General features: G+C 37.5%; 2 protein-coding genes across 2 annotated transcripts in view; one reads left to right on the top strand and one right to left on the bottom strand.

Annotated features, from left to right (window-relative positions):
* Positions 1-2,037: 2,037 nt before the first annotated feature.
* On the top strand, positions 2,038-14,516 carry SELENOP (selenoprotein P). The gene is given in 5 exon segments (XM_078066694.1): positions 2,038-2,197; positions 5,388-5,603; positions 6,365-6,577; positions 7,855-7,972; positions 13,047-14,516. Coding segments are annotated over 4 exon segments (732 nt in total). The 5' UTR covers positions 2,038-2,197; positions 5,388-5,400; the 3' UTR covers positions 13,245-14,516.
* CCDC152 (coiled-coil domain containing 152) overlaps positions 14,296-24,013 on the bottom strand; it is a 30,328-nt gene continuing 20,610 nt past the window's right edge. Inside the window, exons 4-8 of the mRNA XM_078066693.1 lie at positions 22,782-22,846; positions 19,570-19,672; positions 17,597-17,724; positions 15,573-15,656; positions 14,296-14,774 (exon numbers count right to left, since the gene is read on the bottom strand). Coding sequence (XP_077922819.1) covers positions 14,625-14,774; positions 15,573-15,656; positions 17,597-17,724; positions 19,570-19,672; positions 22,782-22,846 — 530 coding nt within the window. The 3' untranslated portion in view covers positions 14,296-14,624. The remainder of the gene's footprint in view (positions 14,775-15,572; positions 15,657-17,596; positions 17,725-19,569; positions 19,673-22,781; positions 22,847-24,013) is intronic.

Genomic DNA, 24,013 nt, shown 5'->3' with positions numbered 1-24,013 from the left:
GACAGTATGAGGAAAGTTCTTGGCTTTAGGGTTGGAAGTCATAAGAGACGAGATCATTAGGATGAAGCTGAACGTGCAAGAATACAGTCAATGATCTTAATGTCGATTGTGTGGTGTGGCCAGAGCAACTGGTCAGGAGATTTTAATCATTCATACAAATTGGAACAAAAAAGCTTTCTAGACAGTGCTGTGGTCAGATTTGCTGGGTGCTCTGAAGTAGAGGGTAAAATCTAAGAACGTGCCTGTTGAACCTGCTTGAAGTATACTAATCTAGCGTGCTGGCCCTATCTCTAGGCTGGGTTAAGATGCTCCTTTTTTCATTTCCAAGTTTCCAACAGAACCTTGTGCACGTAGCCCTTAGGACATAATCACACTTTATAGTGTTTTTTGTTTTTTTTTTTGGTTTTGTTTTGTTTTTCTGCTTACTTGTGTGTCTGTCGTATTAGATTTTGAGATCCTTGAGGACAAGGGAATTGTGCCTATCACAAGCACCTAATAAATGTTTGTTTGATTTCATTTGACTTAATGTAATTGGATTTAACATCAAATAAAGATTTGTTTGAATATTCTGCTTTCTTAAAAATGCTGACTGGTCGCAGGTTGCCCGGCACAGAAGAGGCGGTTAAGAATGGCTTCTCCTCAGATAGCAGAAGCTCCCCATCTTCTCCTTTTGCCTCCCGGGGTTTTAGACACACACTGGCCTGAACACACACAATCCTGGGTCCTTTGCTTTGCAGCTAGATGCACACTTCGTGGGGGGAAACTTTTGGGGCAGGAGACAGCTGCTAAGCCACTTGTAAGGGAAGGAGGTGGTGAGAAAATACTGGATTTCCTGCTGCAGACAGACCCAAGATGACTATTCCTATAATTTGGGAAATGAGCTACCAGAGGACTATCTGCTTTAGACAAAGATTTTTCACAAGATTCTTTCAAAAAGTGACTTTGTATATTTGCAATTTTTTTTTCCCCCCTGGGGAGAAATTAAGTATTTCTCAAAAGGATCTGGAACCCAAAATGATTAGTACCTACTGCTTCGTGTGAGTAAACAGAATTTGGCTTTCAAAAGTCAAGCTTCTAATTCTATGTTTCTTTGTGGGAAGGCTAACATCTGAGCCTCTTTGTATTTACGGTCACGTGATACAACGTACCCAGCACACAACAGTCAATAGGGGTTGGTTTGGACAAAATGCATTCATAGTCAAAGCAAGGCTTACTTGAAAGCCGTCACTATCCAGGGATGACATCATTTGACAGCGCTCCTCACTTTATACACCATGGCGTGCTCACATGCAGCGGTTATTAGAAAGAATTCACCCCTTTCTGAAAGAATAAGAATTTTCATTTAATTTGTGAAAAATCTGAAATTGCTATACCCTTTTCCATGTCCAACTACTACCACTAGAAACTTTTATTTATATGCTACTTATTTTTGTAAATATTTCACATTCAATTCTTAAAAAATTCTGTGGAATACATAGGCCTTCCAAGGAGTAGGACATCTGTGATGAGAATATGAGGCTTGGTTTCCCGCAGCTAGGAGGCCTAGTTTCTCGTTCCTTTCCTTCAATGACCACACAGAGGTCCTGTGAGATCCCACACAGATCCAAGTTTTAAACAGAGCAAAACAATCCAAGCAGGTTTGTAACCACAGGAGACCAGAAAGTTCTGAAACAGCAGGTGACTTTTCTGAGAAAGCTCACACAGTCTGGGTTAGGCTAACCTGGCCACAACAGAGCAGAAGGAAAAAAAAAAAATAACCACCCATTTTTTTTTTCTTTTTTAAAAAGCTGCAGTTTCACTTGCTGGCTCAGCAAATGTTTTTCCCTATGATAGTTTGAAAAAGAACATGACTTGGAGGCCCTTTTACCCTTAGCCCTGCCTCCCGCCCCCGACTGTACCATTAAATCCTAGATACTGGGGTGACTAAAAAGGATAGGGAATAAATCAGTAATTGCAAAAAAAACCCTTTCTCCCCATTTTATGCTTGGCAGCCCTTGCTGCTTTTTTTTGTTTATAATGATCAGTTCAAGGGTTTGCTCAGCTTGCAAGGTCACAGTCAGAGCGGGCGATGAACTTTGGACTGTGGCTGGAGAGAGGTAAACAACAGGACTATAAATATCAGGGCTTCTGGCTGTGACTTGAAGGAGCTGCAGAGCTGAGCAAGGAGAGAGGACGCAGGCGGCTCGGAAGGGGTTGGGTAAGTAGGAACTTTGTGTTTTCCAATATTTGATTCAAACTTGATTCTTTTAGAGCTTGGTAAATAATTTGATTTCAAGTCTGATAAAATGTTTCTGTCCTTAGCATAGAGTTTTAAAAAGGGAGATGGTTAAATAAAATAAAAAAAACAAAACAAAAGAGAACAGAAGAGTGTGGAATTGGGTGGGGCAGGTGAGGTTCTGCCCCGCCTGAGGCAGCCCTTGCTGATTTCTGCCCTGTCCGCAGGACAAAGATGGGAGCAGGGGAGGCTGGAGAAATCCAACGCCGTGACTCTGCAAAGAGTTGTGTTGTTATATGGGCGATACTGCGTGTTCAAGCTTAACTATCTCCCACTGAAATGCAGAGTGAGAACTCTCAGGAAAAATCAGCCCCTGGGTTTGAAGGGCCGAGACTGAGAAATGGCCAATCTGCAGGGCTGTAGAAATGTCCAGGGATACTGTGAACAGTTTCAGAAAACACAACACAACAAAACACAACGCAAGAGCTGGGGTGGGGGGTGGGGGTAGCAGGGTCTGTCAACTGTGCGGAAGTGGTCGCCCTTCAAAGAGTTAAAACCCAGGTGGCCTGTGGTGAGATGCAAGGTTTTGCAGTGTACAAGGTGAGTGGGTACTTTCAGGTGAATGAGGAAGGACCCTCAGATGCCAGCCTGAAGTTCAGGGAAAAAGTTTCTGCATATTTTGCCTCTTAATGGGGAATTTAAAACAGAGGTAAGTCTGCATGTGGCCAAAAATCTAATTTCCCTAATTGAAAAGTGGTGGGATTAGTGAAATTTACAACTACTTTCAACAGCTTCCAATAATTCCAGTTGAGTTATTTATCTTCATTGTTTTTACACAGCTATCTGATAGCTATAATTATAATCAAATGTTTATTATGCAAAAAATGATCTTAAGAAAAAAAGTTGAACAGCCTATTGATTATATAGTAGAAGAAAATGTGTGAGAACTCCATAATCCACTACCCTCTGCCAATGGCTTTATGTCTTTTTTCACCAAAAAACTAAATGAGGAAAATAAGGGAAAAAGTCTTTTCCTTTATATTTACTATTTAGCCCCTTGAAAGGGTATGTATATGGTGAAGTGAGGATACCAAGTGTTGAATTTATGCTGAAGTTCTGTAATTACTGAAATTATATTCTAGAAAGTAGGGGGTCTCCCTCCAGTCTGGTAAGAAACAAAACAGCTTGAATTATTTTGATGTTCTCTTTGCCATCCTCGGGCATAAACAAATAAAACCCTGGCTACTGTAATTGTTAGAGGTAATCTATCTAATAGCTAAGAGGTCATGTTTTGGATTTAGCAGAACTGGTTTGAATCCAGTCTCTTTTGTGATTTGCCACCTGTGTGGACTTGGGCAAGATGCCGAACTCTCTCTTAGCCAAGGTTTCCTGAGCTGCAGAAGGGGGTGACGGTCACATAGTTGTAAGGATTAGCTGACAGCGAAGTGCTTAGCACCACCCGTGTAGAGTTCTATAAATGCTCAGTGAGTGGTAGCTATAATAAGGGTAATTGTGCCGTCAATATAAATGCCATCCTAAAGAAATGCCCTAGATTTAGTCCAGATATGGCCTCTGTTTTTAAATATTAGAATCTTAAAAATATTAGAATAGTTGGGATGGCCTTAATAAATCATTTAATTTCCCTCTCTTTTAGTTAGGCTCTTATCAATATACCCTATATAGGTAGGAATTTTGTGGCATTAAATGATGTGAAAGATAGTCCGGTTTTTACAATTTCTATCTCCATCTACCAGTGCACCAGAGCCCCGGTCAATCTGATTCTAGCTTTTCTACACTCATCTTAATTCTGGGCTCACTCTAGGTAACTTATCATTTGCTGCCCACCCTCTTTCCCTCCCCTACCTCCCCCAAATGTACTTTTACTTTCTTATCCCAGATTAGTGCCTGAAAGTGTGCCAACTTCCCAGTTCTAGAATGTTGTCCTGATCTCTCTCCACAGACTTTATATCAGAATAAGCCTGTTCCTGGGTGGATTTTTCTTTTACTGCTCGTCTCTGCTGAATGTGTTCCTTATTTTTACCACCTCTTTACAGATCCCTTGTTTTATGTGTACTTCTCTGCTAGGAGAGTTAGCCTTAGTTTGGGGATATTTCTGGTCAGATACTGAGCTTTTCTACTCAGAGGGGGGCATCTTTTCCCCCAAGAGCATGCCATCTAGTCACAGAAACTTCTTGAAAGTCATGATAGCCAGTACATAGACGGAGTGTAAACTGCAGTGAGTTTGGTAGAGGGACAGCGAATTGTGACATTTCTCCTTGGTCAGAGTTTTTTCTTTGGTCATATGTACCTCAGATGTGATAGTAACATTTTGGCAGGCAGTTTTATACCTGAAAAGATTCAAATCCTTTATTGTTAACATAGAGCTAGACTTTAAAGGGTAAGAGGAACAAAAGAGAGCCAAAGCCAGGAGACTCCGAAATACAGGATGCTTGAACCTGCAGAGCTGAGGGCCCCACCTGTGCTCTCACTGCTACCTCCTTTCTTCCTGGGTTCTCTTTTCATGCTGGCTCTTTTCCTTTCTGTGCAGAATCCCCTACTTACCCTTTCCTTTCTTAGGTTGGTGGAGGGTGGAAAGCAGCAGTCAGAACTTATTTGAGAGAGAGAGAGAGAGAGAGGGAGAGCACGCATGGGATGAGGGAGGGGCAGAGGGAGAAGCAGGCTTCCCGCTGAGCTGGGAGCCCGATCTGATTGGGGCTCCATCCCAGGACTCTGGGATCAGGACCTGAGCTGAAGGCAGACCCTTAACCCCCAGGCGCCCTGCATCTCAAATAAAAACAAAAATATGTTTGCAGAATGTTACTTGGTTATAGAGGCCACAGTCTCAACGTTTTTCTCAACCTTTATAGGTTCTAGACAAGTAGTTGGCTGCCTGTTCAGGCAGATCTCCACAGCATGTTTCCTGAAGTTTCTTGCCAAGCCAGGTAGTTAAGAGATGCTTTGACCACTCCCCTGCCTCTGGCTGATTTTTGAACCTGTTCTGGGAAGATTTGGTGCGGGGAGGCCGAACATAATGAGCCCAGCAACACTGGGATAGAAGCCCCGGGCTAGTTCCTGACAGGAAGGGGAAGGGTACTGGCTGGATTTATAGAAATTCCTGGTTATGACTGTGAAGTCGCCTGTGAAGATGACAGCAAGGTTTCCTCTGTTACAGGACAAGCCCAGCAATGTGGAGAAGCCTGGGGCTTGCCCTGGCTCTCTGTCTTCTCCCATGGGGAGGAGCAGAGAGCCAGGAACAAAGCTCCTTCTGTAAGCAGCCTCCAGCCTGGAGCATAGGAGACCAAAATCCAATGCTGAACTCAAGTGGTTCGGTGACAGTGGTGGCCCTTCTTCAAGCCAGCTGATACCTGTGCATTCTGCAGGCATCCAGGTGAGAGCCGTTCTGTGCTCTAGGATTTCCCAAGGGGAAAGCTATCGAACACATACATACGTACATACAAGAAACATAGAAATGGAAAAGATGTGTTTATTAAATCACATCTTTAGAAAAACTATACGTTTGCATAAAACATGTTAGAAGAAAGTATACTAGGAGGATATACACCAAAATATATAGAGTGGTTTTCCTGGGATTATAGAAAAATTTTCTTCATTTTGTAGACCTATATTTTATAATGTCCTACTAAATATGTATTACTTGTGTAATGAAATGTTCTAAAATGTAATCCTGCAAATGGGTTAGTTATTTTGATAGAAAAAGCAAATGCGAGTGCTTTGCTGGAGTAGAATCAACGCTAGACTTGCCATCAAATTTCTTGTGTCATTTCACAAACATATATATGTATATGTATATATAAATTATATGTATAACAAACATGTATGTTAGGTTCTTCAGTAAGTATTTATTGGGTGGAATTCTCTGTCAGATGGATTAAAAACCATACACTTTGTAGGATTAATTTGAGGACCAAATGAGCTATTGCTTGTGCAGTCAGCATAAGGTTTTAACTGAGCACAAGTGCTCGGTAAATATTGACAAAACGTAACTTTTAGTTTTTTACAACGATATAAAGAAGAGATATAAGTAAAAAATAGTAAAAGAGTTTCATGTAAAAAAATAATGAGGAGAGAGAATTCACTAATAAATTAAATGAGATTATTCCTTTTTTGTATTTTTCCTAAATATTTTAGATTGGAAGACCTGCGAGTAAAACTGGAGAAAGAAGGATATTTGAACATCTCTTATGTTGTTGTTAATCATCAAGGACTTTCTTCTCAATTAAAATATATGCATCTTAAAAATAAGGTTTCAGAGTATATTCCTGTTTATCAACAAGAAGAAAACCAAACAGATGTCTGGACGCTGTTAAATGGGAAAAAGGATGACTTCCTCATATACGACAGGTGTGTATACACACACACACACACACACACACACACCCCAAATTAAAATATAACCTGCTTTGCATTTAATAGTAAGTGATTTAAAATAAGGCCTCTTCTTTTGTTTTGTTACCAGATACTCAGTGAGCACATTAAAATATTTGGTTTTAATGTTTTTGAAATGACTTTCTTTTGTGCAAAAGAATTCACCATTCTAGTAGGGAAATACAGAAAATTGACTATACTTATCCCCCCGTAGACTGGCATTCCAAGAAAGGAGCAATTCGTATATCATGCACAATTCTAACCTAAGAATTTTTCAGATGAATATCTATACTTTGCAGACCACTTGCTTATCTCTAATCTGATTAATAGTTTAAAAGCGACATAGCTGAATTTCTGAACTATAAAGTGTGTTAATCTTTTAGGTTTAATCTGCATAAATCTGCTTTTGATCCCTTGGGTGAATAAAACATTTGTATTTTGAGGGAACCTCGATGCTTATGTTATTTCATATGACCAACATGACTAGTTGATTCTGTTTTCTTTGGACTCTCCAGAAATGGTGAGCCAGACTCTGTTTAGGCCTAAGCTCTATTTCATCTTACTCTAAATATTTTTAATATTACATGTTCTTTTTGGACTGCGAACTTCTAATTTAAATAGTTGCAAAGTGTAGCTTTTTGATATTCACATAATATTATATATCCTGGGTAAAATGTGGCAAGAAGGACATTTCAACCCCACCATTTCTGGGAACACCAAGTATTGTAATTCCATTTCTTTCATTATGCTGACATTTTTGTTGCATCAGATATATTTTTTAAATAAATGGGTTACTGGCCAAGACATGAGGATCTTTTTTGTTATGCTGTGATTTTTGTGCTGTGTGGAATTTGTGCTGCCATAGTGGTTATGAAAACCTCATGTGATTTGCAGAGCCCAATTTATGATAAGTCAGTGGTTTGGGCATTGGTAGAATTTATGTCTCTTACCAAATTGTATTTGACCAAGTCACAGTGACTAAACTATGTAGTTTTGATATTATTAATAGTGGCATATCTGTAACATTTTGAAATGCTAGTGTTAGATTCACTGTAGTCTTGCTGTGACCTAAGCTGGTATTCAGTGCCAGGGAGCTCATCTGAGACCCCACTCAAGGAAATTTACTGAAGTTGTGAATGGATGGGTCTTTGTTACAAGACCTTTAAACCAACAGTACCTATCCCAAACTGCTTATGTACGATCACCATACAGAAAACATTGTAATGATACTGTGTTTGTCCTTTTCTTTTTAGATGTGGCCGTCTTGTATACCATCTTGGTTTGCCTTACTCCTTTCTAACTTTTCCATATGTAGAAGAAGCCATTAAAGTTACTTACTGTAAAGAGAAATGTGGAAACTGCTCTCTCATGGTATTTTATTTTTCTTAATTATTTTTACTGGGAGAAAAGAGAAAATCTTTTAAGAGCTATCTAAATAAGTTAGTGTCGTTTCAAGACCAATTAGTTAATCAATGTTTCTGTTGGTTATACTAAAAATAAACTACAATGGTAATTTTTATAATTACACATTCTTTCTATTATGTAACATATACTGTAAGACATCTTTTCAAGATCCGTATTGCTGCTTTTATCTAGAAGGAGTTTTGAAAACAAAAATCAGCATAGATCACATATTTCAAATACCACCAAATGATATTGCATGTGTTCCAAGTGCTCAAAGAATTCAGCTAACATAAAATATCATTATTGTAATATCCTGAATATGTTCACACAAGAGCATACTGATAGCAAAGCTTATTCATGGGCATTACCTGAAATGGAATTGGGGCCCAGATAGCTACTTAATTTATCAAAGATGTAAGACTGTCAGCTTTTCCATGAAGCCCTTACACTGTCTGCCCGTTCTGTAGCCAGAATCACCATGTTTATTTCACAATGGAATAGATTTTCTACTCGTTACTGATACTTCTAACAACTGTGAGAATATTTCTTCCTTATCATGAGAATTGATTTTAATTTATATTAACTAGAACCTCCCCCATATTGAAAAGGAAAATAATTCCAAACAATTTTCCTTAATAGGGCAAATTGGCAAAATTTGAACTCAGGTTTAAAAATAATTCTTTTTTTAAAAGATTTTATTTATTTATTTAACAGAGAGAGAGATCACAAGTAGGCAGAGCGGCAGGCAGAAGGAGAGGGAGAAGCAAGCTCCCCGCTGAGCAGAGAGCCCGACGCGGGGCTCAATCCTAGGACCTTGGGATCATGACCTGAGCCAAAGGCAGACGCCTAACTGACTGAGCCACCCAGGCACCCCTAAAAATAATTCTGAATTTTATTTGTGAGCTATACATCCTTCAGATTTTTCCAGGTGTAAAGAAAACCATCTCAATTTTTAATAAATTATTTAATTAACTAATTTAGTTGTTCTAAAGCACAACAGGTTAATTACTCTACTTATATAATTTTTCACATTTTAATCTTCATTATAATCCTATGAAGCTTATTCTACTGCTTTTAAAGAGGGGGAGACTGAGATAATGCAAATAAAGTATTAACTCAATGTCTAACTTCTAAGTGCTTAATAAATGCTAGCTATATTGATTCCTCATATTCTGGGATTATTTTAGTATTTTGCATTTTTGCAAGTGCCTAATAGTTATAAATATACCCAGTTATATTAAAACAAAGGCAGAAACAGTTCCCATAACATGCTTAAAATTTATGAGCCACCTGTAAATAGGAATAATATATATATCTGATATGCCAAAGCAAATTGGAGTTTTCCTATTTCATTGTATCCTAGATGCCATCAATTAAATGACACATTATTTTATGTACTACTTAAAAAAATGCTGTCAGTTAAGGTAGGACACAATGTTACAACACCAACAGTAGGATGCGTTCTGATTTTAAAGACATTAAAATGTGAAAAAAATACATTGTAGGATCAATAAAATATAGTAATTGGCTTTTTGAAATTAGACTACTACTACCAATCTTTGAACATTTAGAACATTATGTAGTATATTTTAAACATTATCAAACTGTTACTAAGTTTATCAAATTGTTTATAGTATTAAATTCTCAAAAGTGAAGGAAATAATCAACAAAACTAAAAGGCAACCTATGGAATGGGAGAAGATATTTGCAAATGACATATCTGATAAAGGGTTAGTATCCAAAATATATAAAGAACTTCTAAAACTCAACACCAAATAATCCAAATAAAAAATGGGCAGAACACATGAATAGACATTTTTCCAAAGAAGACATATAGATGGCAAACAGACACACGAAGAGATGCTCAACATCACTGATCATCAGGGAAATACACATCACAACTACCACGAGATACCACTTCATACCTGTCAGAATGGCTAAGATCAATAACACAAGAAACAACAGGTTTGGGGGAGGATATGGAGAAAGGGGAACCCTCTTACACTGTTGGTGAGAACACAAACTGGTGCAGCCACTCTGGAAAACAGTATGGACGTTCCTCAAAAAGTTAAAAATAGAACTACCCTATGATCCAGGAATTGCAGTAGTGGGTGTTTACCCAAAGAATATGAAAATACTGATTCAAGAGGGTACATGCACCCCTGTTTATAGCAGCATTATCTACAATAATGAAATTATGGAAACGGCCCAAGTGTCTGTTGATTGATGAATGGATAGGAAGATGTGGTGTGTGTGTGTGTGTGTGTGTGTGTGTAATGGAATATTACTCAGACATAAAAAAGAATGAAATCTTGCCATTTGCAACGATGTGGTTGGAGCTAGGGAGTATTATGCTAAGTGAAATAAGTCAGTCAGAGAAAGACAAATACCATATGATTTTACTCATATGTGAAATTTAAGAAACAAAGCAAATGAACATGGGGGGAAAAAAGATAGGCAAACCAAGAAACAGATCCTTAATTATAGAAACAGACTGGGGGTTGCTGGAGTGGAGGTGGGGGGGGATGGGATGGTTTAAACAAGTGATGGGCTTTAAGGAGGGCACTTGTGATGAGCACTGGGTGTTATATGTAAGTGATGAATCACTAACTTCTATACCTGAAACTAATATTTTACTGAATGTTAACTAGCTGGAATTTAAGTAAAAACTTAGGAAAAAAAAGAAATAAGATAAAATGAAAAACAAAGCAAAAAAAAAAGAAAGAAATGGGGGGGGGCAAACCAAGAATCACAAACAGACTCTTTTTTTTTTTTTTAAATTTTATTATGTTATGTTAGTCACCATACAATACATCATTAGTTTTTGATGTAGTGATCCACGATCCATTGTTTTCATATAACACCCAGTGCTCCATGCAGTACATGCCCTCCTTAATACCCATCACTGGGCTAACCAATCCTCCCTCCCCCCTCCCCTCTAAAACCCTGTTTGTTTCTCAGAGTCCATAGTCTCTCATGGTTCATCTCTCCCTCCGATTCCCCCCGCCATTTTTCCCTTCCTTCTCCTAATGTCCTCCATGCTATTCCTTACGTTCCACAAATAAGTGAAACTATATGATAATTGACTTTCTCTGCTTGACTTATTTCACTTAGCATAATCTCCAGTCCCATCCATGTTGATGTAAAAGTTGGGTATTCATCCTTTCTGATGGCTGAGTAATATTCCATTGTATATATGGACCACATCTTCTTTATCCATTCATTTGTTGAAGGGCATCCTGGCTCTTTCCACAGTTTGGCTATTGAGGACATTGCTGCTATGAACATTGGGGTGCATATGGCCCTTCTTTTCACTACATCTGTGTCTTTGGGGTAAATACCCAGGAGTGCAATTGCTGGGTCATAGGGTAGCTCTATTTTTAAATTTTTGAGGAACCTTCACACTGTTTTCCAAAGTGGCTGTACCAACTTGCATTCCCACCAACAGTGTAAGAGGGTTCCCCTTTCTCCACAACCTCTCCAACATTTGTTGCAGAAACAGACTCTTAACTACAGAGAACAAACTGATGGTTACCAGAGGGGAGGTGGGTGTGGGGGATGGGTTAAATAGGTGATGGGGATGAAGGAATTCATTTGTCGTGATGAGTGCCAGGTGTTGTATGGAAGTGTTGAATCACTATATTGTACACCTGAACCTAATACTACACTGTATGTTAACTAAGTGGAATTTGAATACAAACTTTAAAAATTGCATTGAATTCTCAAAAGTAATTTAGAAATCACCAAAATATGTACCATTTAATAGTTGTATGCAAAAATCCAGTGGAATTTTTAACTTTTCAAAACAATGAACAATAACACTTAGAAGATCAGTTTGAGAGACCAAAGACTCACTAACTTTACTTACAAATCACTTTAGGTAGAAGTTTCGTATGACACTGCTATATCTGTAAGCTTTGAGCCTATGATTTATGGGCACACTAAACAATAAAAAAGACTTGCAGCAAATTAACTAGATTGATGCAGAATGGAACCTCTTGCTCAGCGGAAGATGGGCAGGAATGTGCTCCTTGCCCCCCACAGCTCGACAGGAGGGACACAGTAACAAAACTAGTGAAGTTCAAAACATTTCCTGACATAAGCTGAGGCATGAAAAATGACTCATCTCGAGCAGTTTATTGGCATTTTTGAGTTATCAGAGAGAAATTAGTTTGCTTCAGAATATAACATTAAATTAATAGAATGGTAGATTGACACAGGTGTGAAAGGTTCCATGTAGTTCAGCTGCTTCTAAGGTTTGATATTTGTTTGACTTTACTGCGATCAATGTAAGTTCTTTTAACCAGTTTATTTAGCTTTGCTTCTGCAGATGTAAGTGGTTTGCTTTCTTTTTAAGCCTTATGTATCTCTTAAATTCTTCTTCAGAATTCTTAAAAATTTAGGAAATGCTCTTGATTAGGAAAATTTGAATTCTGCTGTTGATTTAACCAGTATAGAAGCTTAGGTGAACTGTTGAATTTTAATCATCTTATGCTCTATTTTATCTATTTGGAAAACATTAATGTTAATTTCCTTGTAAGATGCTTGAGGATTCTTTGATTAAATGCAAACTTTGCACAAGAAGCAGTTTATAATTAGGTATGATGGGAACCAATTTTTTTTTTTTTTTTTTTTTTTTTTATTTTTTTAAAGATTTTATTTATTTATTTGAGAGAGAGAGAATGAGAGACAGAGGGCATGAGAGGGAGGAGGGTCAGAGGGAGAAGCAGACTCCCTGCCGAGCAGGGAGCCCGATGCGGGACTCGATCCTGGGACTCCAGGATCATGACCTGAGCCGAAGGCAGTCGCTTAACCAACTGAGCCACCCAGGCACCCGATGGGAACCAAATTTTAATAGAAAGTCTAGGTGTTGAAACCGATATCAAATTTTTATCTCATTAATACGACCCTAGAAAAACAAAGCCAGTTCAATCCTAATTAACTGGTTTGCATTTTACATATTTTAGCTCTACAAATCATTTTTTGTGCACTCCTGCTAAACCTATACATTTGTTGATAAATGATTATAAATTTGTTCTAGACCCTGGAAGCTGAAGACCACTGTAAAATGGTATCTTTGGCTACTGTGGGAAACACAACTGAGGCTCCCCAGCCATATCACCACCACCACCACCATGGTCATCATCACAAGCATGGGCATCAGCATCATGGGATTGATGGGGTTTCAGAGAATCAGCAACCAGAAGCCCCAGATGCTGCTGAGCATCCCACTCCTTGAGGCCTCCATCGCCACCATAAGCACAAGAACCACCAAAGACAGGGCCACCCAGAGACCTGAGATCTGCCAGCAGGAAGTGAAAGTTTACAACTTTCTGTTCCACAAAGGAGGCTCTGATGAAAGGGATGTATAAATCAATTACTCTGCAAATTGCCTAAAGATTCAGGGTTGGCCCCTAACAGCTGTTGCTGACACTGACGACATCTGATATTTGAAAAAACAGGGTCTGCAATCACCTGACAATGTAAAGAAACCCTCCCCTCTTTATGCAGCTGACAGGGATTTTGGGCAGAGGAGAACGTCATTGAATCTTGACAGTGACGTTTGCCTCCGGCTGCCTGACAAGCAAGTCAGCAGCTTCAGCCCACAGAAGCCAGCGCCAGTTGAAGCTGAAAACATAAGGCCAAAATGTGAAAATGACCTCCATACTAAATACTTAAATAAGACACACTCCCCAAGTCAGTCTAGACAATTTCATTTCCAGCATTTTATAAGCCACCTAATTAATAATGACCCAAAAATAAGAATTGGATTGTACAAACATGGAGAAATCTATCATACTGGCTTCCAAGTTTTAAAATTTAAGTCAAAGAAATTTTGATCCAAACCATATTTTCATTATTTTATTATAAAGGTGATTGCAGAATTTGGTTATGTTTTTCTTTTTCTTTTTCCAGCATTCTGCTTGCTTTAATGAGAACAGAGACGTAAACTATGACCTAGGGGTTTCTGTTGGATAGTTAGCAATTTAGAATGGAGAAAGAACAACAAAGACATGTTTTCCATTTTTTTCTTTACTCATTTCTCAAAAAAATATTATCTTTGTCTTTTTAATCTTATGTTTTTAACTGACTAAACCTTTAAAGAACTCAGTGAATTCTGTCTTTAAAGTTCCAGAAATACGGACACATGAATATTTTGCTAGGACTACCTTTTAAATATCCATTTATACTTTGTATATCTAAGAGTCATATCTTGATTTTTACTATCACATATGAATGAAGCCCTTATATCTTATTTTCTTTATCTAGCATTGTATCACACTCTTAAATTTGAGATAATCTGTCTGGAAAGTCGTAATGGAAAAGATAAAAGAATGTTGTCTATCTCTTGATTGCTTAGAAAGTATTTCCATAGTCAATGATGGTTCAGTAGGTAAACTAAGTCCTATAAACCTGAACTCCTTTATGGTTAATACTATTAAGCAAGAATGTAGTACACGATTGGACAAATGTGGATTTGTTTCAATAAACTCAATTTAAAAAGTTTAAAGCTTTCTCTTTTTCATTGTTATTGTTTAGGCAGTATATTAATGACAGAAGCAAATTTTCAACTTCTTTTAAAGAAATTAAGTAGCAACTAATGAATTTACTGTCCTACTCAAAACCGTCTACGCTTAAGGTAAGAGCCTTTGCCAGTAGGGTTAAGTGGAGGATCTTTGCCAAGGGAGAGGCGTTGCTCTAAATCGTGAATGGTATTACGAAGAAATGCAATCTCCTTGTTTTTTTCTTCTTGCAGATGTTGAAGCTTCTAAATAAAGCAGAAAGAAATTTGTTACTGCAATTCAGAAATAGTAAGATTAAATACAAGAAACAACAAAACAACAAAAACTGCATTTCTGGTTTAAGTAGATATTTTAAAAGACAGCTTATTTTGAAAGGTTTATAATTTTATTTTTAGAAGCTTATGGGGTAAAACTGGAATAAGGATACCAAAATACGTGTTAGTACCATTTGTTCTAGTTCATTCCCTTCTCCCTATATAGCTTGAAGTTATAAACCATAAAAGAGGAGTTGAACAAAAAGAAATCTATTATCTGAGTGCCTAAATAACTTCAGAATAGTAGGTCAGCCCTAGTTCAGAATATATTACAGAATTCCTTAGATGGCCCAAAGAGTCAAAGACTTCTCTGATGTTTTAATTTACTGCTAAGATTTATTACTTTAAATTGAAGGTGACTTTTAAAGTTTTATTTATTTTACAGAGAGAGAGAGAATGAGCGTGCACGCAGTGGGGAGGGGTAGAGAGAGGGAGAGAGAGAATCTCTCAAGCAGACTCCATGCTGAGCACATGGCCCAATGCAGGGCTCGATCTCCCTGAGATCATGACCTGAGCTGAAACCAATAGTCTGGTGCTTAACTGAGCCACTCAGTCACCCCAAATTGAAAATGACTTTTAAAGATTATTCAAAAGATCTTTCTGATTGTGTGGTATATTTTAAGAAAAACTGTTAAGTATATTGTTAGTAAACACTAGACAGCTTTTATAGAAACACACGAAGAAACTTTATTTTTTTAAGCAATAGCTATGGAAGAAAATCTCACATACCCTTCTGTAGATACTCTGTGGCAAAACAGTAGAATCTGGATATGATTTTGGTTTAGTTTGAACTCTTGCTAGTTTGGCATCAAACTGAATCAAGTTTAAAAAGAAAGTTATTGAGAACATTCTAGCTGAACAACTAAAAACAATTATTTCTATAAATATAAGCATAATCTATTATATTTTTAAACATATAATCTGTAATTTAAGTATATTCTCTGTCTAACACAAGATAGAGAAGTCTTTCTATAAGAAACAATGTTTTAAGAAAGAGCAAAGAACACCCAAACAGGATTAACCTTGCTGCATGTTAAAATTACCTGGAGAGATTTTTAAAAGTACCAAATGCCTGGGCAGTACCTTAGAGATTCTGGGATAGAGTTAGCACAAAATTTTTGTTATGATATTAGGTAGAGAATCTAGGTAACCAGGGTTGGGAATCTAGTTAGCTCAAAGATGGATAAAAATATTTTCATGTTACCATGGATGTCCTTTTGTAAAGAAAACATAGTGTAGTCAACAGTCATGGGGTAAAAACTCATATACCCCGCTGTAAACTCTCTGAGGCCGAGTAGTAGAATTTGGATATAATTTTGTTGATTTAGTTTGAACTCTTACTGGTTTGACATTAAACTGAATCAGGTTTAAAAATTCTCATAGAGAGAGACAGAGAGAACACAAACAAGGGCACTGGCAGGCAGAGGGAGAAGCAGGTTCCCCACTGAGCAGCGAGCCCAATGCGGAACTCGATCCCAGGACCCTGGGATCATGACCTGAGCCGAAGGCAGACGCTTAACTGACTCAAGCGCCCAGGTGTTCCACAAAGTCTTTCATTGTAATTTTTCCCTTCAGGTTGAGGTCGGTGTAGCCTCTTTGTGGTCTAAACACGAACTCAGTGAGATTGTGTTCTGGTTTAAGGAGGTAAATGGATAGTTACAATGAAGATGAATAACAAAAAGTTCTGTATATCAATGTAAACAACAGACTTGGGCTAGACCAGTGACAGGGCCAGATGGCAAACAAAATGCACATTTTCAATAAAGGGATTAGAAGTTGATGGTAAGTCTTGAAACATGGCCGACGGGATCTCAGTTGGCTCCCCAGCCCTTCCCGTCTGTGTGTCGTGGGCACATTGACCCGAGAAAGTAGCAGCAGCCAAATGCCTCTCAAGTCAGCATCAGCCCCCTTTGCTCAAAAGTTATATGGATTTCAGCATTGGACCTCACCAAGCACCCCAGAGATACCAAACTTTCATGAACATGAATAGTAAGCTAACTAAGCTGGTGAATTCTGGCAACACAAGGTAAAGTGGGAGTCAGGCTGGGGAAAAGCAGTGGAAGAAAGATGGAAGTGGAGATGGGTAGAATCTAGATAAAAATTTTAAAAGAACAAATATACTGTCAAACATCCATGTCTTTGAGATTCTGACATCTAGTTAAACAACCTCCTGAAAGGGCTTTAGAGCTTAGAACTGGAACTGTAGCCTTTGAGATGCCCTATTTGAAGTCCCTTTAACATTAAAAAAAAAATCTGGTTGTCTGCCCATACGGTAAGTATTTTCCACACATTTATTAGGGAGCAACTTGTCTCTTTTTAATAAAGCCAAAGGAATTTCTAATTGGTTTACCAGGGTTGCACAGTTTCTGCTGAGGAGAGAAAAATGTTAAGGATTAGAAACATTCTCTCCACTGCTGGAATGGTAGACCTAATGAAGCTTGCATAGACTCAGCTACAGGTCTCCAGTCTCAGAGGAAACAGTACCCTCTGTGGAAACCAGGACCTTTTGAATGACTGAAGAGTCCCACCTTCAGGCCAAGTGCTGAAAGGCAGGGTAGCTAGTTGTATCAGATGTTTGAGAACTACATGTGATGGAGAGTGAGCCTGTGTGTGTGTGTGTGTGTGTGTGTGTGTGTGTGTGTCAGGGTTTTAACTACTGAAATTTATCTCACTGTGATGAAAAAAAACAACAATAAAGTCGAGTCTAGACTAAGGGATGCATCTTCAAATTTAGCAGACTCTTACACACTTACCTCTAACTGTAATTTGATTATTTCACTTTGTTTTTCCTTTTCTTGAGTTCTTAACTTTGCATTTAACTCTGAAATTTCCACCTCCTTTTTCTCTATTAGTTCTTTATGCTTTTCTTCATTTGACTCAACTGAACAAAAGTAAATAAAATTAATTCATCTTAATGTTTCAAAAATCTTATAAACTTGTATATCTTTAGCATTTTAAACAATCCACAAGAAAGTAAATTTCATTAATAAAAATATTTTAGAAACCATTTATATGCAGGGTAGCTTTTATATATTTTTGACAAGCCCTTATAAAATTCTTGAAACACAAAAATTACCCGTGAAGTGCTTTTGAACAAATAAACTGATTTGTATTCTTAAACATCAATTTTATATTATATATACATATATATATAATAGAGAGAGAATAAATAGGAGACTTAGTAGTTAAAGAGGGACACAAAGCTTGGGTTCCTAGGGACAGAGGACTCCAAATTACTGGATGATTTTAGAGCTACATCAAACCCCTGCTACACTCTATTCCACATGATTGGGCATCTGTCATATTCACACCACATCTCTAGGCTTCGTCAAATTTCCTCTTTTCTCAACTTTCTTATTCCTATTAATGACACCATGTCATTCAGGATGGGAGCCTCAAGGGAATTTCCAACTTTAGGGAGAAAAGAGTCAATTCATCCACAAGCCCCACCAATAAGGGCTCTCCATCCAAGACCAATTCACTACTTACTTACTTTCAAGCCTTGTTTCTCCTCACTTGGACTCTGTGTCCAGGCTCTCAATCACAAGTCCCTACGTCCTATACACTGTTGCCAGGTCAGTCTTCCTAGAGCATACCTCTAAGTATGGCCATCACCTTCTCAAAAACCTTTAATCACTTCCCATTTTTTATCCTACAATTCAAGGGGTCAAAGAATCCAGCTCTAGCCAGTTTTTGGCTTTTCTCTTGCTAACCTTCCCATATGGCACAAAGAAAAGGTAGGAGATGGACTATTATTCCCTAAAATGTCCTATGTCTCCCCCTCTATTTGTCTTGGCTTTTATTTTCTCTCTGCTGAGAGACTCTTTTTCCCATCTTCCCCAATGAATCTGAGCGATATTCATTCTTTGGGATCAGGGCCTCGTACTTAACAGTGTTGAAGGACAGAATTAGTAATTTTGATAAAGTTCAATTTAGAATTTTTTTCCTTTATTGTTTGTGCTTTTTAATTCTTTCCAAGAAGTTGTGGCTAACTCAAGTTCACAAAGATTATCTTCTATGCTTTCTTTTTTTTTTTTTTAAAGATTTATTTATTTGAGAGCGAGAGCGAGAGAGAGAGAATGAGAGAGAGAACACGAGAGGGGGTAGGGTCAGAGGGAGAAGCAGACTCCCTGCTGAGCAGGGAGCCCGATGTGGGACTCGATCCCAGGACCCCAGGATCATGACCTGAGCCGAAGGCAGTCGCTTAACCAACTGAGTCACCCAGGCGCCCTCTTCTATGCTTTCTTATAGCAGTTTGTAGATGTAGGTTTATATTCTGACTTACCATTTCCAGTAAATTTTTGCATATATTGTACATAAGTATGAGCCCATACTAAGAAAAGTTTCTATTACTTTCATGAAACCAGTTAACTCTCAACATAAGTTCATGAGACCTGCTTTAGTGAGGGAAGAAAATCTCATTACTGAAATAATATTCCATATGCAGACCATATAAATATCAAAGCTATTAATTATACATTTCACTGTAATCTTATAAGGACATTAACTGTTCCATATTAAGTAATGGTAATTACAAAAACCATAAATCCAGTTTAGAAATGTTGTAATTTACATCACATAAATATATAGAAAGGTACAAAACTTTAAAATGCATCAAGGCAATGTTCATTCAAGAAAACTGGCAATTACTGAAAAAAGTTTATACATGCATTTAAATTATTTTATGATGTCTTAGAATTTATTAAGTTAAAAATAAAAAACTTACTTTTTTCCTGCATATCCTGATGAAGTTTCCTTATTTCTATCTTATGTCCCTCCTCTTTGATTTTCATTTCACTCATAAGTTTGGCAATATTATTCTTATATTCCTAAAGATTAAAATATATATTCATTCCTCAATTACATATGTGTACACACACAACCTTCCATTAATTAGAAAAGTGAAATTCTCAAAGTTTATGTTAATTTTTAATAGTAATCATATCTAGAGGGGAAAGATATTGCTTATCACTTGAATAATCAGCTTTGAGAAGGATCAGTTTCTGGTCCAAGGAGAGAGAGACCATCTAGAGACAATGTCTTCTTATCTTTGCTTCCTGAATACTCATCACCAGTGTTTAACATATCATAGATGCTCAAAATATTTTGTTAATTGTTAACGAATAAATGCCATGATAGTATTAAAATATGTCTATTAAAGCCAAAGCTATACTTTAGAGCCAATAGTAAGTTCTGTTCGATAACTGGCAAGCTTAATGTAACATAGGATGAATCGTTTGAATGTGGCCTGAAGTTCTATTTCTGAAAATTATATATACATCCCTAATTCCCAGAAGGAGGTTAAATACTACCCATGGTAAGGGTTAGCTTTATGAGAAGGAGGCTAGAGAAGGATGAATTTGGGAGTTGAGAAGTTCTCACCAGGTGCCTGTGATTGGTTTCTTAGGTTGCTGAAGCATAGAAGTGATTATTGTGCTAATGTGTTGGAAGAGAAAGCCCCTAAAGATAAAATTTACAATTTTTCCAGAGAGATGTTTCTACATAAAGAAACCACTCACAGGCCTAAGATGTAGGCAGGAAAAAGGAAAGCAGCAAGAATAAAAGTAAAAGAGGATACTAAGAAAGGTACATTAATGAAGGCAAGAGGTTCAAGAAAATCTTCTAAACTAAACATCATAAAAGCAGGGACTTGGTTTTTACTTACCATTGTATCCTCAACTCCCAGTGTATATCTCTGGATAATATTTGTTGAATGAATATTCATAAGAATGAGAGTGCCAACACAAATTATTTAAGTCAAAATTTCCTAGCCTAGGCCCAGTAAATGGGCTTTTGAAGATCCATTAACTTTCTGAAATTGTATGAAAATTAGACATATATATATATATATATATATATATATATATATATATATATGCATGTGTACTATTGAGCATTTTGCTCAGAAAGTGTTCACAGCTTTCAACAGATATTCAGTGGTATTGAAGAGGTTAGGTGTCCATAATTAAACATGGAGGTACATGTGCCGAGATTACATAAGTTCAAGGGGAGATAGTGTGGATACCTACTTGTGCTACTCAACCCGCCTGGCAACTTGTAGGAATGGCCAAACTATCTAACCATTGGCTGTGATTAAAGCTTGGCAGGTGAATATAAAGGTGGATCTCATAATTGTCACTTTTCACATGCACGTATCTAGATTTCTAGATGGGCAACTACAGAGTGGCTTTCCTAAACTACTCCTGACTCAACTAAGCATTTGCTGCTCTGAGAAACCACAAGAGACAAGTCTATGTATGTTTTCATTCCCCATTGATTTTGCCGCGTGAAGATGCCATCACTGAAATGGAAAGCGTCCATTAATTTGGAAAGACAGGATTTTCACTCCAGCCTCTAGGCATAAAGGTTATTTTAATATGTGGGCTTGGGCCTGGCTGTACCACACTAGGTTCTTCTCCCCAACTTTAGCCTGTGTCAGCTCTGAGGAATCCAATTCTTTTCTCTTTCTAAGGGGACCAAGTCCCAACAAATTATTCTTGGTTGCCTTCTTTTCATTTGCCTTCTGGGAACTTTAAATTGTGAGGGAAAACCCCCATGTTGTGTTTTGTTTTTATAAAATTTAAGGATCCTCTGTATACAAGTTACAAAACCTCTTCCAGTCTTACAAATAAGGCCATTGAGTACCTCCTGAGTGTTTTCCTAGAGAGTGGTTCTCCATATGTTTTGGATGTGCCTGGACATTTTGTACTAGAGACTTCTCATTGGATTGAGATCATCTTTAGTTTGCTTTGAACAGCTGCTAATTAAGAACTTCTGAATCTTGGATTATGCTATTTTCTCTTTAATTTCCACCCCTTTGAAAACTCCTAAAGTATCCTAGGCAAAGCAATATTCTATGGTTTGACATTTTAGAAGAGAAAGAAGGCAAACATTTCTCCCCCTTCTCTCTCTGCCCCAATTATACCCTAACTTTTATATATATATGTATAGTTGAGCTTTAGAGGCAAATACGGAAAGAATGGGAAAGAAGAAAAGAAAGGGATAAAAGAAAGGAAAAATAAAGGGTGGGATATATTCCAGAGATATTTAAATTATCTCAAGTGTGGGACCAGATTGAATTTGGAAATGATCCTTCAAGTTGAAGTTCTAAGTTTGATAAAGATCCAATTTGAGTTTTGGAAACCTTAGGTCTGGCAGAGTTTGACATATTGGCTCCTGGGAGATGAGAAAAAAATTATCATAATACCTCCCAAAGGGCAGTGGGAACTGACATTTACTGAGCACTTTTTATGTTTAGGTACTGTGTTATCTGTTCTATAATTGCTGCCGTATGTTGTTCCCATGGAAGAAAAGAAAAAGTAGCAGAGGGTATGGTAGCCTTTGGGAGATAAATAATTGGTGATCCACATAAAATCCTCCTTTCATTTGGATGATGCAATAAAAGTACACAGATTACTCAAGTCAGAAAGATTAATGATTCATTTATTTTATAATAAAAAAATTTTTAAGTGCTAATTAACAGAGTATACTCTAGGTTTGCCTGTCTGGCTCAGTCAGTGGAGTGTGTGATTCTTCATCTCAGGGTTGTGGGTTCGAGCCCCATGTTGGGTGTAGAGATTACTTAAAAATAAAGTCTTTGAAAAAAATAGAGTATACTCTAGAGTAAAAATTCTATTAACATAATTTAAAAATATGTAAATATGTAGCAAAATAGTTGCATTTCTTTTTGGTGGAAAGAAAAAGTAAGGCAAGTGATATACTAGTGCATTATAGTCTGCAAAGAGACTAGAGTCATTCAAATTGTTATTTCTTTAAAGATTTTTATTCGTTAAAAATTCTGGCACACATATACACATACTTATTTCCTCTCCAAATTTTGGCTGTATTCATTAATGAGAACAACCCCCCTTTTCTTCTAATTTGAGAAGACAAATGGTCTACAGACATTTGATTGAATATAAAAATATATAAACTCACCTGTTCATGAGATTTCAACGTTTCTTTCATAAGATCAGCATTTCTTTTTAGTTGTTCATTTTCACCTGTGTAAAAATCACCAGAGGGCATCCTAGTACATAGAACTTTTTAATTAATATGGGAAAATATTTAACATTTCAGGTTTCCATTCATGTATGCTTTCAATACATACATACAGCCTCTATTGCACGTGAGGCTCTGTGCATAGCACTGGGAATGTTAAAGAAAATTGTAGCTCTTCAAAGAAGAGCCTGATGGTAAAACAGATGTGGAAGTAGTTACGATGTGCTATGATAATTGCTCGATAATGGCAGCATGTCTGAAAGACCAAGGGAACCTGTGGAAGAAAAGCCTCTGTCGGCTTGAAGTCAGGAAAGGATTTACCGAGGAGGAGCCATTGGCAATGAGACTTAGATGATAAGGGTTACTCCATGCTGAAGGGAGGCATTTCACATACAGAAAACTGTACAGAAGCCTTTGGGTTCGAGTGAGGATAGCATGTTTGGGAAAATTACAATTCAAGTACAGTATTGTTGGAGTGTAAACCGTGAGGAGGAGGTACTAAATAGGTGGAAGCCATATCCTAATAGGAGGTGGACATATTCTATATGAATGACTTTATATTTTATTTTCTAGGTTATGGAGTCGAAGAATTTTGAACAGTGAAGTGAAATGATTAGTTACAGGTTAAAAAAATTATCTGGCAGTGTAAAGGATGAATGGGAGGGTTTTGACCCTAGAGAAATTGGTATCAGTAAAAATAGATCAAGTAAGAAATAACAGGAGCCTAAATTAGATCAGTGGCAGTAGGACATAAAACGAAAATAAAGATAATTATTTAGATAGTAAGATGGTAAGATTACCAGGAGACTTAGTGACTGAATGGATAGCAGAGGCAAAAAAGAAAGGGGAACCTTTGCTTTGTAGGTTGGGTAATTTGTTTGGGTAATTGAAAAATGTTCATCGGTTTGGGAAAAATTAAAGGAGGAAGATTTTAGGAGTGAAATGATGAGTGTAGGTCTTTACTATGCTAAATTTGATTGCTTGAGATATCCAAGGAATATTTCTTTTTTTTTTTAAAGATTTTATTTATTTATTCATAAGAGAGAGAGAGAGAGAGGCAGAGGGAGAAGTAGGCTCCCCGCTGAGCAGGGAGCCCGATGCGGGACTCGATCCCAGGACCCTGGGATCATGACCTGAGCCGAAGGCAGATGCTTAACCATCTGAGCCAC

This window comes from Halichoerus grypus, chromosome 2, assembly GCF_964656455.1.
Source record: "Halichoerus grypus chromosome 2, mHalGry1.hap1.1, whole genome shotgun sequence".
NCBI classification, from domain to species: domain Eukaryota; kingdom Metazoa; phylum Chordata; class Mammalia; order Carnivora; family Phocidae; genus Halichoerus; species Halichoerus grypus.
This window is presented reverse-complemented; position numbering and strand designations above follow the sequence as displayed.